Source organism: Etheostoma spectabile, chromosome 15 (genome assembly GCF_008692095.1).
Source record: "Etheostoma spectabile isolate EspeVRDwgs_2016 chromosome 15, UIUC_Espe_1.0, whole genome shotgun sequence".
In the NCBI taxonomy this organism is placed as follows: Eukaryota; Metazoa; Chordata; class Actinopteri; order Perciformes; family Percidae; genus Etheostoma; species Etheostoma spectabile.
Genome location: NC_045747.1, coordinates 3,384,504 through 3,402,863, shown reverse-complemented (window position 1 = coordinate 3,402,863; position 18,360 = coordinate 3,384,504). Strand labels below are relative to the sequence as shown.

Below are 18,360 nucleotides of genomic sequence, written 5' to 3'. Positions count from 1 at the left end.
GTGTGTGTGTGTGTGTGTGTGTGTGTGTGCGTGTATGTGTTTGTGTAAAATCCTACTCACCCACGGCCTTGAGCGAGGTGTACTTGTTGAAGCCTATTCCCAGGTTGTTGTGAGGGTGAGACAAGGCCATGGCTGGACCCAGGGGAGACAAGGCTGCGTTGTTCAAGTGGTTATGATCTGCCAGAGAGAATGTTTCTGTTTAAATGATGTGCACATAAAAAAATACATTTCTGAAGTGTCAGTCAAAGGAAACACAAATGAGTATACTGTATATTATGTTTCTATCAACTAGTGTTGTGAGAATATTCTCAAGAAGGAGTACCAATATCACACAATTAAAAGTTCTGTGTAACTCTGGTACATCATAGCCTTTTAGGACTGATTCTGACTTAAGATGACATCCAGACTCATTCGTTTATACACACACTATCCCTAATGTGACCGACGAAGCTACTTAAACTCTTTTGAGAGAATGGATGTAATGATTAGCTGAGGCTGGATAACCATTTGCTTTTCCATCAGCCCTCATAACATACTAGGGCTGCACGATATGACCTTAAATCAAAATTGCAAATTTTACCTTGGTTACAAAAAATGACGATAATTTAATCTTTTTGTGATTTGAGGACAGGCAATGTATTTTGCATGATGAAAATGTAAATAGCCAATACAATCTATTCCTAACTTTGAATGACCAAATTGCGTTTTAAGCTCAATGCACAAAACAGCAACACCGCTATGAGCGGGTGTGGAAAGTGTGTCGGCGCCTCCAGGACGGGCGAACTGAGACGCCGTTCCCTGTGCTTTCTTTAGAAGGCTGGCTGCCAAAAATCGCAACTTACTAGCTAATTTATTAGCCTGAATTAAACGCTAGCTATCAGTAAACAGAAGATAGTGTCTTGTGATTGGTATGTGTTCCAGTGTTTGTGCGTGTGTGCCCCCCCCGCATTTTGGATTAATTGTCCTAATAAAAAGTAAAAGGACGATTAATCGAAAATGTGTCAACTTTAAAACACTGAAGCGTTGACTGATGTAGTTTTCCCATGACGATCATTTTGAATATGTATTTCTGTTGATAGGCCTACTTTCTCCTTAAAAACATTCTACCGCGTGTATAGGGTCGGAAATTAACACTTGCCAATTGTCAAATGCAGGGGGCAGGCCAACACACACACACACACACACACACACACACACACACACACACACACACACACACACACACACACACACACACACACACACACACTGGGGCACACACCAGACACTACCCACTACCTTCTGTTTACTCATAGATACACAATGTTTCTGCCTAAAATACATATATAAAGCCTTTAGATGTGTAGATTGAGTAAATTGAGACTTCATACACACATTTACAAACCTATATTGTGCACATTGCACACACTGTATGCCTTCTGACATTCTTTGTGAGAAACTAGGACATTAGGAGTCTCAGAGTTTGATTTTGTAAAACCTTTGCACTTTTGTATTACTGCACAAAACAAGAAATGTGAGGTAGTGCATCATGTCCTAAATTGACTCATCCTTAATATTAGTGTTATATATTTTCAAGTTATTGATTTAATTCATATTTATGTTTATAAGGGGAATTTTGTCACTTACATTGCTCACATCATTTGAGAGTATCCTTTAAAGCAGAGCCTTTTTACATCAAAGACATGGAACCATATGCCAGAAGTGGTCAATTCCTCAACATGAGCATCTCTGAATGATTTCTTTTATTTTTAAGTGATTCATGCCATTATTTGTATGCTTTACTACAATATGGCTCCGGATTTGATCATCTGTTAATATCCTGGTACATCTAGTAACTCTGCTATTGATCATGCAAACAAACCCCTTGTGTTTGTGTACGGCACTTGTAATGTATTGACAATTTTGCAAGAAAGGGGATGCTGTTTTTTTTTCTTTTTCAAAATGGTGCATAACACAGCACTAATCCATATGTTATGTTAAAAATGTTTTAAATTACGATGTGTGATGTGAAAGGTGTTGATTGCAGTGATGAATTCACAGATAATTATCACCCGATTTTGAAGTTCACAACAGCAAAGGAGCTTTTTTGCTGCCTTTCATCGTTTTATTTTTAAAACTTTACTTTTTATGTTCAGTCTCACTGCTCTCATCAACCTTTTGTAGCAGCAAAAAGCTCTAAAACCCCAGTATATGACACCTGCTTTGCACCATAAAACCGACAGACAAAGTTGTCAACTTGCTGATGAATGTAATGGTAGGTGGAGGCCAAAACAGAGGTAAGAGGACAGCGAATATAGAAATTACATTGGCCAACTGTGGCTACAAAAATGGCTACAGTCTAAAACGTCAACAGTTTCCCACAGGAATAGAAACACACACACACACACACACACAGTAAAGAAACACAAACTTGACACCCGTGTCCACCAGCCCCATGATGACTGAGACGCATCAGTGGGAATGAAGCAACGGGGAAATTGGACTGCAAGGCAGGGAGAGAGTGACAGGAGAGAAACCCAGAGAGCGAGGGATGCAACACCAGCGCTGAGTGATTGAATTAGAAATAGATCTTCACTGTGTAATTGATATGCAGTGATGACAAGCTGCGCGTGGCGTTGAATGCAGGGAGGCACAACTGTGTGTTGTTATGTTATGTGTGTGTGGCTGTGTATGTGTGTGTGTGTGTGTGTGTATGAAAGGTGGGTTGTTATTGTCTTATGTAAATGGCTGGAGCCACTCTCCTCACTCATTCATCTACCAACACTGCACAAATAGAAATTTAAAGGGGCTGTGCACAAAATACCCCAAAAAAAACAAAAGAGCGGGCTGGGATTGCCTCCACACAGCTCTCAAATACCGGTCCCGGTCACATGCACTTACATGCAGGCGCCCAGACCGGCTACTAAAACCGATAACAAAGAACCTCTGATGAAGACACACAGAGAAAATATGGCTTTATTCTCTGCTCAGGATGAAATTAATCCACGGAATCTTCACATAGAAAATATTTGTTTACTCTTTATTATGCTATTGTTAATGTACTTAATGTGAAGGACAGCCCCTTTATAGGTGCATCATCATCAATCAAATAAACAAAAACAATACACCATTTAAGCCTTACAAAGGATATTTTGAGTGATTACTTAATAGTACTACTGCTACAATAGTGTTTGCTCTTTAAGTGTCCTACATTCATCTCAAGCGTTCTTCTGGTGAGCCAACAACTGTGGAAATAATGAGATGGACAGAGAGAGAGAGAGAGAGAGAACCAGATAAGAGATAGAGAGGAGATAAGAGGAGAGAGGAGATGGAGAGACATGGAGTGAGAACAGAAAGATAGAGGGTTGAGGCAGAGTGTCAGACCCGGCTGGCAGAATACCCCAAACGCAGACAAGGAGAAGTTCAATGAGATTTTATTGATATAATCCTTGCACCAGATGACCACCCAAGGTGAAACAGAGGAAATGCTGTGACGGCAGGTGAGTGAAGACAATCCGGGTGAAAGTGTTGACGGTCCGTAGCAGGAGAACTGGGTGAGACGAGAGACAGACGTTACAACACGAAGACGACACGGAACAAAACGACGACAGGCAAAAGTCAGATGGGGCGCCAAACACTACTGAGAAGATAACGATCCGACGGGACTGGATGTCAGTATGGTATAAGAGCTGGTGGTGATGATGATGAGACACAGGTGGGTGCTGGTGATTAGGCTGAGCAGGAACAGGTGATGGTGATTAGGCAAACAGGAACAGTGATGATTGAAGGAGGCCACACCTCCCCAGTTGCATAGCAACAGAACAATTGCACACACAGACAACGATCAGAGCGGGGATGCCTGACAGTACCCCCCCTCCGACGACCGCCTCAGGCGGACCACCCGGACACCGGGCTGGCGACGGTAAAGTCCCGTAGCAGACCATCATCCAGAATCTGGCGACGAGTATCCAGCTCCCTCCTCCGGTCCGTACCCCTCCCAATCACCAGTACTGAAACCCACGACCCCGCCGACGGGAGTCCTGATGCGATTGACGGTGTAAACGGGACCCCCTCGATCACACCATGTGAGGACAGCTGAGGAACAGGGGCTACAGAACAGGTTTCAGCCGAGAAACGGAAAGCAGGATGTACCTTGAGTGAGCGAGGCAGTGTCACCTGACCACGCAGATTAATCAGGGTTCCACAGTGAACGGCCCAATGAACCGATGGACAACTTCCGAGATTCAGTCGCAGGGGCAAGTCCCGATTGACAGCCACACCCGGTCCCCAACAGAGTACCGTGGGGCCGAACGCGGTGGCGATTGGCCTGTTTTGGTATTGACCGAAACCCTCAGCAACGCAGTCCGAGCACGTGCCATGTCCTGTGGCAGCGGCGGATATGAGCCTGACAACGGCACCGCCAGATCCTTCTCCTACGGAAACAAAGGGTTGATATCCTATACCATTGAAAAGGGACATACCAGTCGGACGTAGGGACGTGTTGTGAGCATATTCCACCCAAGGAAGCTGAATGCCCGAGCTGTGGTTCGCGGACACAGCAACGCAGTGTGGTCTCCATCTTCGGGTTAGCCCTTTCAGCTTGCCATTGGTTTGAGGATGAAACCCAGTGACAGGCTGACGTGGCGCCGATGGCAGAGCAAATTGCCTTCCAGACCGCCAAGTGAATGGGGACCACGGTCCGAGACAATGTCGCAGCAGACCATGAACCGGAAAACCTCCCTCACCAGAATCATGGCCCTCTCCTTGGCAGAGGGAAGTTTAGGCGAGGCAGGTAATGGGTGAATTTACTGAATCTGTCAACAACAGTGAGAATCACAGTGTCCTTCAAAGGGGCAAACCGGTAACAAAGTCCAGCGCCAGGTGCGACCAAGGGCGACGAGGAATGGGCAGTGGCCGCAGAAGACCGCAGCAGGGCATTGATCCCTTGTTCTGGCACAAACAGGACATGCAGAAACAAAAACACGAGCATCCTCACCCATGGCAGGCCACCAAAACGCCGCCGAAGCATGGCCAGTGGCGCGCCACGCCAGGATGACATGAGGTCTTGGCAAATGTGCCCACAGAAGTACATTAGAGCGACATCCTCAGGACGAAAAGTCGCCCCGGGGTCCGTTACCTGGGTCGGTTGGTTGTGCAGAGCGGCCAATACTTCCTCCTCAACCCTCCAAAGGACAGCGCCGATGACCTGTCCCGAGGCAAGATGACTTCACGCTCCACTTCCTTCTCCTCCAGCAGGATACATGCGGGACAGGCATCAGGCTTGCCATTCCGAGAACCGGGCCTGAAAGTGAGGGAAAAGTTAAAACGCCAAGAACAGTGCCCATCGGGCCTGCCGGGATTGAGTCGTCTGGCCGACCTGACATATCCAGGTTCTTGGTCGGTCCAGACCCAAATGGTTGAGAGGCACCCCCAACCAATGTCCGCCACTCCTCCAATGCGACTTCACGGCCAGTTAACTCGCGATTTCCCACGTCGTAGTTCCTCTCCGCAGGGGACAACGACGAGACAGAAAGCGCAGGGATGGAGCTTCCCGTCCTTAGCCGAACGTGGGACAAGATAGCACCAACCCCGACGTCCGAAATCCACCTCGACCACGAACTGACGGGACACGTCCGGTTGAGTGAGAATCGGTGCCGAGGTGAAACACCCTTCAACTCCAGAAAGGCGTCCTCAGCAGCAATACTCCAGCAGAAATCTTGAGACTTGAGGTCGGCGGTCAGAGGGCGGCCACCCGACTGTAATCCCGTATGAAACTTCGGTAAAGTTGGCAATCCGAGGAAACGCTGAAGCTGCTTCCGGGTCTCCGGTTAGGCCACTCCAACACTCCACGTACCTTCTCCGGATCCATCTGGACTTGACCCTCAGACACGATGTACCCCAGGAAGGAGGGTGGTGCGAGCGTTGAAGGCACATTTCTCCTCCCGCCTTAACAAGAGTCGATTCTCCAACGTCTCTGGAGCACCTGAGAACGAGTTGTTTGGCTCCGAAACATCCTTGGAATAGATAGGATATCGTCCAAGTAGACAAACACAAACTGCCCCACCATGTCCCTGAGACATCGTTGATAAGCACTGAAACACAGCAGGCGCGTTAGTTAGTCCAAACGGCATGACCAGGTATTCAAAGTGACCCATAGGAGTATGGAATGCAGTCAGCCACCTTCACCCTCCCTGATCCGTACCAGGTGATACGCGTCTCCGAAGGTCAAGCTTAGTAAAAATCACAGAGCCTGCAGAGAATCAAAAGCGGAATCCATTAAGGGCAGAGGATACTTATTTTTAACGGTTATGTCATAAGCCCACGATGTCAATGCAGGGTCTCAGAGATCCATCCTCCTTACCCACAAAGAAGACACCGGCTCCCAGAGGCGAGGATGGACATTATTCCAGCATCCAAGGAGTCCTTAATGTAGGTTTCCATAGCCTCCCGTTCAGGTCTCGAGATGTTGTACAGTCTCCCTTTGGGTAAGAGATGTTCTTCAGCGTTCAATGGCAATATCATAAGGTCGGTGTGGAGGCAAGGATAATGCTGTCCTTACTGAAGACATCTCCCACGACATGATATTCCTGTGGTCACTTGTGATAGTCAGGCGGCTCAGGCTGCAACCTCTGGGGAGAAACAGACTGAGAAACAGCAGATTTCAGACATTAGCATGACACCACGTGCTCCAACTAACTATCTTGCTATAACCCCAGTCAATGCGGGATTATGCCTTATCACCACGGAAAACCCAGGACTAAAGGTATGAGAGAAGCATAACGTAGAAGAGATCTCCTCCGAGTGATTACCAGACAGTAACATCTGAACAGGTTCAGTCCGGCAGTGATGCGGTTAATCAGTCTTCCATCCAAAGTGGTAGCTCCATGACCTTGGGTAATGCTACCTTAGAAGTCCCAGCTGATCCACTAAACCGAATCCATAAAACACATCCGCTCAGAGTCAATAACGCCTGTCCCTCAATAGGTTGTCCTTTAAAAATCATCGTGGCGTGAAAAGGTGCTCGAAGGTGAGGGTGAGAACTAGAAGTGTGACTCGCCAGAATACTCCCCACATCTAGCGACCTGATAGTTTCCCGACCGCAGAGACAGGATGCCAGGTAATGGTTCGGTTGTCCGCAGTACAGACAGCTATCAGACTCCTTTCTCCGACGCCGCTCCTGCTCAGACACCGCTGACGACCCATCTGCATAGGTTCGGATCCAGAAAACCTCCTCTCTCCTTCGGAGGTGTATGGACAGATTGGTATCCTCTGTCGCCTCTCTCTCCCACCTCCAGACGACGATTATCCACCCGAACAGATAAGGAATCAAGTCCTCCAATCCGGCTGATTCAGGGTAAGAATGAGTTCGTCCTTCATCTGCTCACACAGTCCTTTGTAGTAACCGCCTCCAACGATTCATCATTCCAGCGGCTCTCCACTGCCAGCGTACGGAACTCAACAACGTACTCCGCGACACTGCGCGCTCCCTGTGCAGCGAAGAGAGGCGTCTCGCGGCATCCTTGCCACGAACGGCAGGTCAAATAAGTCCTTGCAGCCGTAAAGTCTGAATAAGAAAATGCCATCCTTCGCCGCTCTCCCACACAGCTGTAGCCCATTCCAAAGCTTTGCCTCCTAATAATCCCGTCACAAACGTATTTTAGCTCGGTCAGTGGCGTAGGATCGGGGCTGTTGCTCAAACACGTCCACATTGCATAAAAATGAACACACTCCCAAAACTGCCTTCATATCTCTCCGTGTGGGGACCCCACGGCTCACGAACAGGTCAATAGCAGTCTTACCGTAACCGGCTCCGTTAGAGACACGGGTGCAGGCGAAGCGGACAAACTGGCGAGCTGGTTCTGGAGACCAAAATGTTTGTAGTCAGTGACTGGAGCGTGTTCATGATCTCCTGAGACGCGGCGCCGTGTTGTCCCAACAAAGCGCCCTGGTGTGAAACTGCCAGCTTCACTTCAGTCTCCAAGTCTGCTGGGTTCATAGTATGGTCGATCGTTCTGTCAGACCCGGTGCAGAATAACCCAAACGCAGACAAGGAGAAGTTCAATGAGAGTTTATGATACTAATCCGTGCACCAGATGACCACCAAGGTGAAACAGAGGAAATGCTGTGACGGCAGGTGAGTGAAGACAATCCGGGTGAAGTGTTGACGGTCCGTAGCAGAGAACGGAGGTGAAGACAGAGAGCCAGACGTTACCAACACAAGACAGACACGGACAAAACGCGACAGGCAAAAGTCAGATGAGGCGCCACACATACTGAGAAGACTAACTCCGACAGGGACTGGATGTCAGGTCATGGTAAAGAGCTGGTGGTGTTGATGATGAGACACAGGTGGGTGCTGGTGATAGGCTGAGCGAACAGGTGATGGTGATTAGGCTGAACAGGAACAGGTGATGAGTGAAGGAGGCCACACCTCCCCAGTTCATAGCAACAGGAACAATGATGCACAGACAGACAACAGGATCAGAGCGGGGGATCCTGACACGAGATAGACAGGGGAAACAAATCACTATTGAGGAAGATCCCTGGCCGGTCTCCAGTTGACCACAGGCTGTTCCTGACAACCAGAGAGAAGAAGAGGAGAGAGAGAGAGTGAGAAGAAAAGATAGAGATATAAGCTCGAGAGAGCGAGGAGAGGAAATAGAGAGAGATACATGCTACTAAATAACATGCTAATGGGGCATGGGGTGGGATAAGTAAAATTGGCTATGGAAGAGCTGGTGTGTCATTTGTTTTGTAAAGATGGAAACTGCTGAATGTTTCAAACAGTTTCCCAGTTCCTCTATTTTAAAAGTGTAAAAGTTATATAAACATGACTAAGAGTAGAAAGGGAAAAAGCCATTTCTCCATTGACGATAAAGAAGGGCATGAAAGTTTAGAAAAGAAAATGGTGTGCCCATTAGGTCTGGAAAAAAAGAATTCACTCATTGTTCTAACACAGAAGTACCATTATACACAACAAGTTATACACAAGTTGAGTATTAATAAGCAACACTCTGACTAACTATTCTGATTAAAAGAAGGGAAACATAATCTCTCTAATGCTATCGTTCAGTTTTTGGAAACAAAAACTTTGCTTTTTAACTCAATCTGCAAACAATGCATTCATTCGGTGTCATGTTTTTTCCCCAATCCAATTCTCTTCTTTAGCTCCGTTTTTGGTCTCCACCAGCTCCTCAGGCAAATATCTGTCTTTGAAGCTGCTAAATGCTTTGTTATTTGTTTACCAGCTAGTTACTAACTGTGTCTGTCTGCCGCCTGCTGCTGCCAGAAACTACAGTAATGACACCACTAAGTGGGTGAATCAAAACAGTTAAGTAATGGGCCTGCAAATGTTGAAGAGCTGAAAGAAGAAGAAGAAGAAGGAGTTCCATAGAGCTGAGGGTAACTGCAGAGCTGGGATAGCAAAGTGTCATCTTTTTGCAACTGAATTGAATATCTATATTACATATTTTCATTTGAAGATATTATGATAATTTTATGAGATGTCAGGTCATCAGCCTGTTTTTAAGAGTAATTCAGGAGGGATTCCACCTAAGTCACTTTGCTACTATTTATGCAATCATATTGTAAGAGCAAGAGAGAGAGAGAGCAGATTGAAAGGGAATACATTCTTCTCTGTATTTTGTATTCTTGAATAAATTCTCTCTGAATGTCCTACATTTTCACTGTGTGTGTGTGTGTGTGTGTGTGTGTGTGTGTGTGTGTGTGTGTGTGTGCACTTTCTTTGATGTACTATAGTACGGAGGCCTCAGAGGAGAAACACGCATAAGAATTCAAATTCATGTTTATTAAAGAGAAGCAGAGAAGGAAATGAGGACTTATAGTATATGGAATTAATTCACACGTTTGTGAGTATAGGAAATGTTTTATTTATTTATATATTTATTTATTTAGGTACTGTGAGACCTGCACACCCTGTACGTCTTCTGTGTGAGCAGCAGCAGCACGTATACTTGGTTTTGCATGTCCATGCTTTCCGACCAGCATGCATTTGTTTTTGTTTGTATGTGTGTGCTCGCAAGCATACTGTGTGTCTGTATATGTGTGTGTGTGTGTGTGTGCGTGTGTGTGTGTGTGTGCAAGCAGGCAGCAGCAGAGCACCGCTGGGTGATGGCCTAATTCAGCAGGGCTCAACATCAAAGAGGCAGACTGCTGCAAGAGCTTCAGCCATCCTTACTCTGACATGTCTACTGTCACACACAAACACACACACACACACACACACACACACACACACACACACACACACACAACACCATACACACACACACACACACACACACACACACACACACACACACACACACACACACACACACACACACACACACACACACACACACAGCGAAATGGATGCAAAGAAGAAGAGAAGAAAATAGATGCAAAGAAGAGAGAGTGACATGGGTAGCATTGAGGGAGAATTAGAGGAGACTCCCGTGTTTAATGCATTGTGCACAACACTAGTAGGGAAGGGGTTTGAGCTCTGATAGCCATTCAGGCTAAAACGTGTGCACTTCTGGACCTGTAGGGCACACTGGATGAACAGCCAAGTGGCGTATATGTCACATTATTACATTTCAACTGTATGAGAAAAGGGGGGGGGGGGGGTGGCAAGGACTGAGATGGCAGGACAGGTCAGAGGAGGCCATGAATGACAACTTGACTTCATAAAACATGTTGGAAAATTGTCTTTTGATTGTACTAAGGAAAGCACATTTTCTACATGAGTATGGAAAAAAAAAAAATCTAAGAATCAATCTGTTTGTTTATGTTGTACACAAAGTGTAAGTGTGATTTTTACTGGGAGTTATGTGCTGAAATATTTCTTAATGTTTATTTTATTTTGTATGCTTATTTAAGATTAAAGATTATTAAGTTCCTATTTAGCGCACAGTCATAAGAGTGATTTTGATCTTCTAGTCTAACTCTCTTGGCTAAAATGCTAAACTATTCCTTTAAATAATGTAATTTGCTCTGGTGGCTCAACATGGACATGACATGCTATTCCTAAATAACTTTGCTCACAGCAGATGGGTGCATGAATGCACACCGTAAATAATCCCACTTTCCATCGTTAACACATAGTATTTTGGAAATTGATGTATGTTATTTTGGGCTATGGGCAGCATCAATTAGCAAAATTATTTAAAAGCTGCAACTGCGCCAAATACGCATGTATATCTATTTCTCAACCAGCCAAGCAACTATATACAAAATATAGAGTATATATATATATATATATATATACATACATATACATACACACACACAGACATACATACATACATACATACAATATACTGTATGTACATACATACATACAATATATATATATATATATATATTGTAGGTATGTACATACATAAATACATATATATATATATATATATATATATATATATATATAGATATATATATACACACAGTTTATATTGTATTTTTAAAACTAATGTTTATTTGATTTTTGTGCATATAACAAGACATATTTTGTCCAATCACGACTCATGCAGTAATAGATATAAAAGAAAATAGCAAAAGTCACACTAAATAAAAAATAACAAAACAGTCCTGGCTAGAGGTGTCCGCCATCAAATAAGTACTCTTCCAGAAACTTGAAATTCAGTTCTATTGATGAATAAAAACATTTCCCTTACTCCTAACTGGAAAGTATTTGTTTCCATTGTGAAACTCTCTTCTATAATTTCAAACCATTGTTTTATAGTAGGGGGTTCAGTCTTGTGCCAGTTTCTTGTAATTGGTTTTTTTTGCAGAGTTTTAGAATATGTAATGATTTTATTTGTCACTTTTTTATTATTAAGATGCTACAAAATGTAAAAAAAAAAATGAAACCTTAACCAGGAACATGTTAGGTAACTGCTTTGCATGTTAACGCTTTCAGTGAGTGGCATATGTGTGACTTATGGGCCTCCCTCATTAATTTCTTTCTCAGTGTGCTAGAAAAAAAAATGCACGCAAACATTAGTTTGAAGTGTTGTGGGTATATCGTGCTAAAATCCCTCAAAATCACACACAACACATCTATAGAGTAAGAGCAGATGCTGCGTAGCTGAGCTCTGTTCTCGTCCTCTCCGTTCCTTCCTCCTGTTGTCTCTTCATGTGTCTTTTTTTCTCACTCTCTCTCTGTGTATCACCTAGTTTTTCTCTGTTACATGTCCTGTCATGTGCCTCTTCCTGCTCATGTAACTGTCATTTCCTCTTCCCCTCTCTCTATCCTCCTTCCTTTCTTTCTCACTTGCCTGCTTCTTCCTGTAGCTGTTCTTATCCTTTTATTCTCTCTCAGTGTGTGCTGGGCAGGCCATCTGTTGTCTTAACAACGAAGCAATGTGTGGGGAGTACCCATCCACCGTTAATTTTTTAAATCCTCTACCTCAACTTTTATTATAGTGGAGAGACGTGCAGATGAGCATGAAATGTGTTGTTTTTGAATCTGTGGTGTGCTTGTGCTGCATTTCACAGAAACCACCTAAGACACTGGAGTTTTTATTGTATTGACATTTGGCACATAATGAGAATGATGAAATGACTAGGAGATGTTGCATTCATTGCCTGCCCACTTATTCCATGCTTCTCGCCTACTTCCTTTCTTTAGTCTCGCTCTTGTCTGTGTGTGTTAAATGGAGTCATTTCAGTACACTGATTCCAATGAGGAAGTCTTTCTGTCATCCCTCCCTCCTTCTTCTTCTTCCCTCTCGCACACTTCATTTACAGGGTAAACAAGAGCTCATCCCAGGATAACACCATTGTTTTCTGCCTTCAGCCCACACATTTGATGCATTGAACTTTGACCGTCTGTCTGGTCAGCACTTTCCGCAATTCAGCGGACCGTTATACACCTACACACACAGAAACACACAGGGACTGGCTTAAATGTGCTGTAGGTAGGATTTTGAAGATCCAGGACTTAGCCAAAGATTTTTAACATCGACAACTTCTCAGTCCCCCTCCCCACCTTCTGCTAAAGCCCAAAACAGTCTTCTAAGCCCCTCCGCCCACAAGGGAGAAGGAACAGTGATTGACATGCAGTTAGACCAGACTTTACAGACATCATTGTGTCACTGAATAAGGTCCGTAAAACTCGGTTCATTTCAAAAAGTGAGTTACGTTACATTTAGTCCATATCCTTGCACTTCCGTGATTGCTCCGGTGCCGCAGGAAATTCCGCCAGATGCATATATTTTCTGTTTTCTAGCGCTTTCTTTGTGTTAGAATTTTGAACTCTGGTGGATTTATGAGGACTATAACCAGAGCAGATCTTCTCTCATCCTGGAATGCTGTGTGGAGTAGCCAGACCAGACCCTCTGGCAAAGTGATACTATGTTATGTTATGGTTTCACACGGGACACAAACCCCAATCTCTTGAGGGAAAAGAATCTTGTGTTTGTTTGACCCATTCATTACCACAACCGGTCTCCTTACGCGGAATTTGGAGTTCTAATACTTGGTCATCTCGCTACCGTGTTTGCACTGGCTATAACAACTACAGCCACGAGAGATTAGATAATAGATTAGACAATAAGAAACGTAATTGTTAGTTGTTGCACAATCGACCTATACAGTCGTTTTCTGGGTGAGAAAGGTCTTATGCTGAAGTTGTATTGAGAGATCATAAAGCCGTCTGATAACAGTCAACATGCTGCATAATCTAAAATGAGACACTTAATATTTTGCGCCATTACAATTTAACTTCTATTAAGACTGCGAAGAAATTCTCATTTCCTTTAGCATGTGAATGACAGATTTCCTATTAACACATCCAGCAGACATGTATCAATATTAGCAGAGTCATATTTCTGGGCACCTGATGGATGTAAGCCCAATATTACCTCTTGTAGCACTGTTTTGATCCCCACCATCTGCTGAGGGAAATATCTGGCTCTGTAGCAGCTAAATGCTGCACTGTGTTCATCAGCTAGTCACTGACTTTGTGTGTGAGACTGAACCAAAACAACAAGTTAAAATTCTCCACTGAGCTAAGTGAAGTGGAACTGTACAGCTGTAAAATGCAGAGGGTTAAATATATTTGTCATTTGATCCATTGTTAATATAAACACGTTGATTAGTGCAGCTTTAACTAAATGTATTACTGTGCAAGAAAGACTAAAGTTAGATAAGTTCAAAAAGGTGACTGGGGAGCGTTTGGCCCATGTTGGCTGGGTCCAGCAGCGGGTTGGGGTTCGGCCTGCTGCCCTTTGCTGCGCATCACCCGCTATCCACAGTCTCTACACAATCGGAGGGAGAAGCCCCAAACAAATAGTCTTGAATAAAAAAATGACTGTAGTCCATGTAAAAAACGGGAGTGAAAGATAGGAATAAAAGCTGATGAAGGGGAATGACAGGGGAGAGGAAGTGAGAGATGAACAGATGGGAGAAAGAAACAACAGAGACAAAGAGGACTGACACATTTTCCAGAATGTAGAGCATCTGTTTTCAGCACCGCGGACAATACCATCAAGTGTCCCACCGAGATCTCAACGGTTTCTTTTCAGCACCATGGACAGCGCCATGATCTCACACTACATCTAACCCATCATTGTTTTGACTTTACTGGACAGTTTTGACGGTAAATAGCGACACAAAACATGGAGAGAAGATTTATTCCATTGTAATCTACCCTCTATAAACCTAATCTGATTTAATGGTTGTTTTCTGAATCTTTTGTCCCCCCCCCCCTTTCTTGACAACGCACTAGATCCTCCTTGTTGATCTAACGTTCATATATCCAGTCTGGCTTGGCTGGTTAACCTGTCAGGCATAACTTTAAAAAGAAAAAAGTGCAGCAACGGGCAGATACAGGAGAGTATGAAGTTGTTTAATACACACACACACACACACACACACACACACACACACACACACACACACACACACACACACACACACACACACACACACACACACACACACACACACACACACACACACACACACACACACACACAGTAGCTGTATTCATATTGTGTGTCTTGTGTGTGATAATTAGTACTTGTCAGAGTATGCATGCATGAGGGTGTATGCATTCTTTTGTGCTTGCATGTACGTGTTATGTAACAGTGAAGCACACAGTGTGAGTAAATCTCTTTATTCTATTGTTTATTTTTCATTATCTACAAAGAGCTTCTTTAACTCTAACAGGCGTCTGAATTCCCACCGGGTCCCCTCAAAGTCACCATGACTCATTCTCTCTCTCTCGCTCTCTCTCTCTCTCTAATTGTTCTTCAAGGAACAGCAAAGCAAACCCCTGGCCACCGCTACTTAACTTCTGAGGATTCAATTATTCAAAAGAGGTAATTGTACTGCAGAGTCATCTAAAACTCACTCGCTAACCCACAGACACGTTTCTGTATGTTATTGTTTCTCTTTTCATATGTCTGTATCTTTCAGCAATCTTGCGACCTGTTCAAATGCGTGTGTGTGTGTGTGTGTGTGTGTGTGTGTGTGTGGGTTGCATAATCATCTCCAGCACTCTCAAACAGCTGCAGACATTTGAAGAGGTGAAGAAATTCTCATTATACAACAGTACTCAATTTGGGTCTCATACATTAAGCTAATTTGCCTGAATTAATCTTTCATGAAAACATTTCACATCAGTTGCTTCAGACTCTTGATCACAGTTTTGTGCACAATAGAGGTCAAATGAAAGTATTTGTTTGTCATTTGTATCTCTTGGCTAATTGATGGCAGATGAAACAATCAGAAACTCTCCGGTGCCTTTAAATAACATTTTTGACGGCGCTAAATTACATGAATGACCTAGCCTGGTTATTTATGACAGCTACATTTAGGTCCAACGTTACATTCAGCCCATTTCAGTTGCAGTGATCAGCGCTGCTTAAGGTACAGATTTAGTTGTCATTTAAATGCAGTAAACGGATCAAAAATATGCCAAAATAACCTCATGATGCCGATTTGTAAAAATTCGGGATTCAAGCTTTGTCAGGTCTGTCCACGAGACGATGAAGAAACTACTTTTAAATTACCTGTCTTTTTAAATAGAGTTTGGATTGATCGGGCGCAAATGGCGAACACACAAAGTCCCCACTATTTGTGTCTTTGCATTGTCTTTGCATTGTTTTTGAATGTAATTGTGTCATTGCGCGGACTGCGTGAACAAATTAAAATGTGCACAACTCTCAGTAGAATTGATGAAACATCTTTGGAACGTATTAAAAAATCTTCAAGACCAAACATCTGTTAATTTACTATTTTAATTTCAATCCCAGAGTAATTCCTAAACACGTTGGGTTTTTGAAGACTGTGAGAAAGTCTTCCCTTACAGCCTTTTCTCTTTTTACCATTTCACATTCTTAAAGCTAGTTCCAGACATACATTTTTAAATCTCAGTCTTGTAGGCTACCTATTTTCTCTACCTGCAGAACTAATGAATTAATAATAACTAATCTGCTAGATCTTTGTCAGTGTGTGCTTTTGTTTGTGTACATATGTGTTTGTCATGGCATACGAGTACACTGTTTACTACTGTACTTAGAGAACTAGTGAATTATTTAGATAATTTGAGTGTTAAACATGTCTTTTCATTATAGAGGTCAAGCAGCACCTGGGGCTTCACTTTACACAAATCCCCGAAACTCAAAGGCTTCCTACAAGAGGGCCAGAGCATTTAAAATCACGCTTGACATTCGTTCAGCATGGATTTACCTTTCAGAAAAGTTCCTATCATTACATGATTGTTGCATTACTGCTGCACAGCATGGTTGTTACTGTAACTCGCACAGCATCTCACCACTGGCCTATACATGGTTTTAAGTTCAGAAACCTTTATAAAACCTGTTTTTTCAAAAACTTTTTTTTTCCTTCAAATTATTATAATTATTTACTCCTGAGAAGAGACTTAACCCTTTCACACCAACTTGTTTGAGAGTGTTTTAGTCTGCTCTCATCTACATCCACACACTGGAACAAAATATACACTTAAACTCTATATATACTTACATTTCTTTGCTTTTCCTGTTAAGTGTTCTTTGGGGACAACCCTCAGATGCCTTGTTTAGATGTGTTTACTTTATGCTACAAAACCATCTGTGTAGGTCCTATTCAGCAGTTGCCTCATTGTCCGGGGGATTGAACCCCAGCATGCAGGTCTAGGGACCTATCGGCGCAGCGCAAGGCCCGACACAAGTGTCTTTGCTAATTTAAAACAGCCCAGCGTCTTTAGTATTTATGCTTCTTTGATCTTTTGTATGAAAGAATAAAACATGACCAATCTCAGGCCTGGCATGAGATATTTAAAGCCTATGCTCCATCATCCATAAACCCAATCAAGTTGTGACCAGGGGCTAATATTGTACCCATAAAAGAGTTGAGACATATCGTCCTTTATACCTAATTTCTTACATGTTTCTGGCCATGTATTTATTAGCGTTTTATGAGCTGTCCAAGAGATATGTATATTATCTCTTGGACAGCTCATAAAATATATTTAAGCATAAAAATGGCTGAGCCTGTTTCATTAGAACGGAGCAACATTGTTAACAACCATATGAGATGTGACTGGTGCACTTAAAAATGAAATATTAAGCAGGTGAGAATAATAAAAAAAAGTAGAGTGTCATCATGCTGAGACTTTGTTCAGCAGGGAGAAACAGAAAATGTGAAATCTGGATATTTCGAAGTGCTGGTGAGTGTGTGTAAAACCAGCAATCATCTATTACTTGTAAATGAGGGTCGAATCGCAGATGCACATGGCCAAGGTCAGTGAGAACGAACACACACACACACACACACACACACACACACACACACACACACACACACACACACCAATCATTACGATGGTGTGTGAAAGGAGGGCATCAAGCATGAACTTAATTATTTATGTATGCATTCAGACAGAGAGAAAGGGCAGGAGGTATGCATATTAGTTTCTCTATGAAATATTACTGAATAGACCTTTGATGCTGCCAAAGGAATGCAATAAAGGATGAAAAGAGGAAAGATACGGAAGAGAGGGAGGGTGCAAGCAATGGATAAGAGAGAGAACGCACAAAAAGTAAGAGATATGATGAAGTGTCTTAAAGGTCCCATGACATGGTGCTCTTCGATGCTTTTATATAGACCTTAGTGGTCCCCTAATACCATATCTGAAGTCTCTTTCCCAAACTTAAAGCCACTAGAGCCCACATGAGCTTACCTTGGTATGTGCCATTTCTGAGTCTGTAGCTTTTGAAAGCCATGATGTCTCTCTCTCATGGGTGGGCCAAATTCTCTGGGCGGGCAAAGGGGAGGTAAGGGGAGGTAACTTTGCCCCTTATGACCTCATAAGGAACAAGATTCCGGATCGGCCCATCTGAGCTTTCATTTTCTCAAAACCAGAGCAGGATA

At 43.3% G+C, this 18,360-nt stretch overlaps 1 protein-coding gene across 2 annotated transcripts in view; it reads right to left on the bottom strand.

Moving 5' to 3' along the window:
* The window catches only part of LOC116702326 (protein shisa-9), a 101,369-nt gene that overhangs the window by 12,823 nt on the left and 70,186 nt on the right, over nucleotides 1-18,360 (bottom strand). For both annotated transcript variants that reach the window (XM_032536496.1, XM_032536497.1), the window contains one exon: nucleotides 61-177. In XM_032536496.1, coding sequence (XP_032392387.1) covers nucleotides 61-177 — 117 coding nt within the window. The remainder of the gene's footprint in view (nucleotides 1-60; nucleotides 178-18,360) is intronic.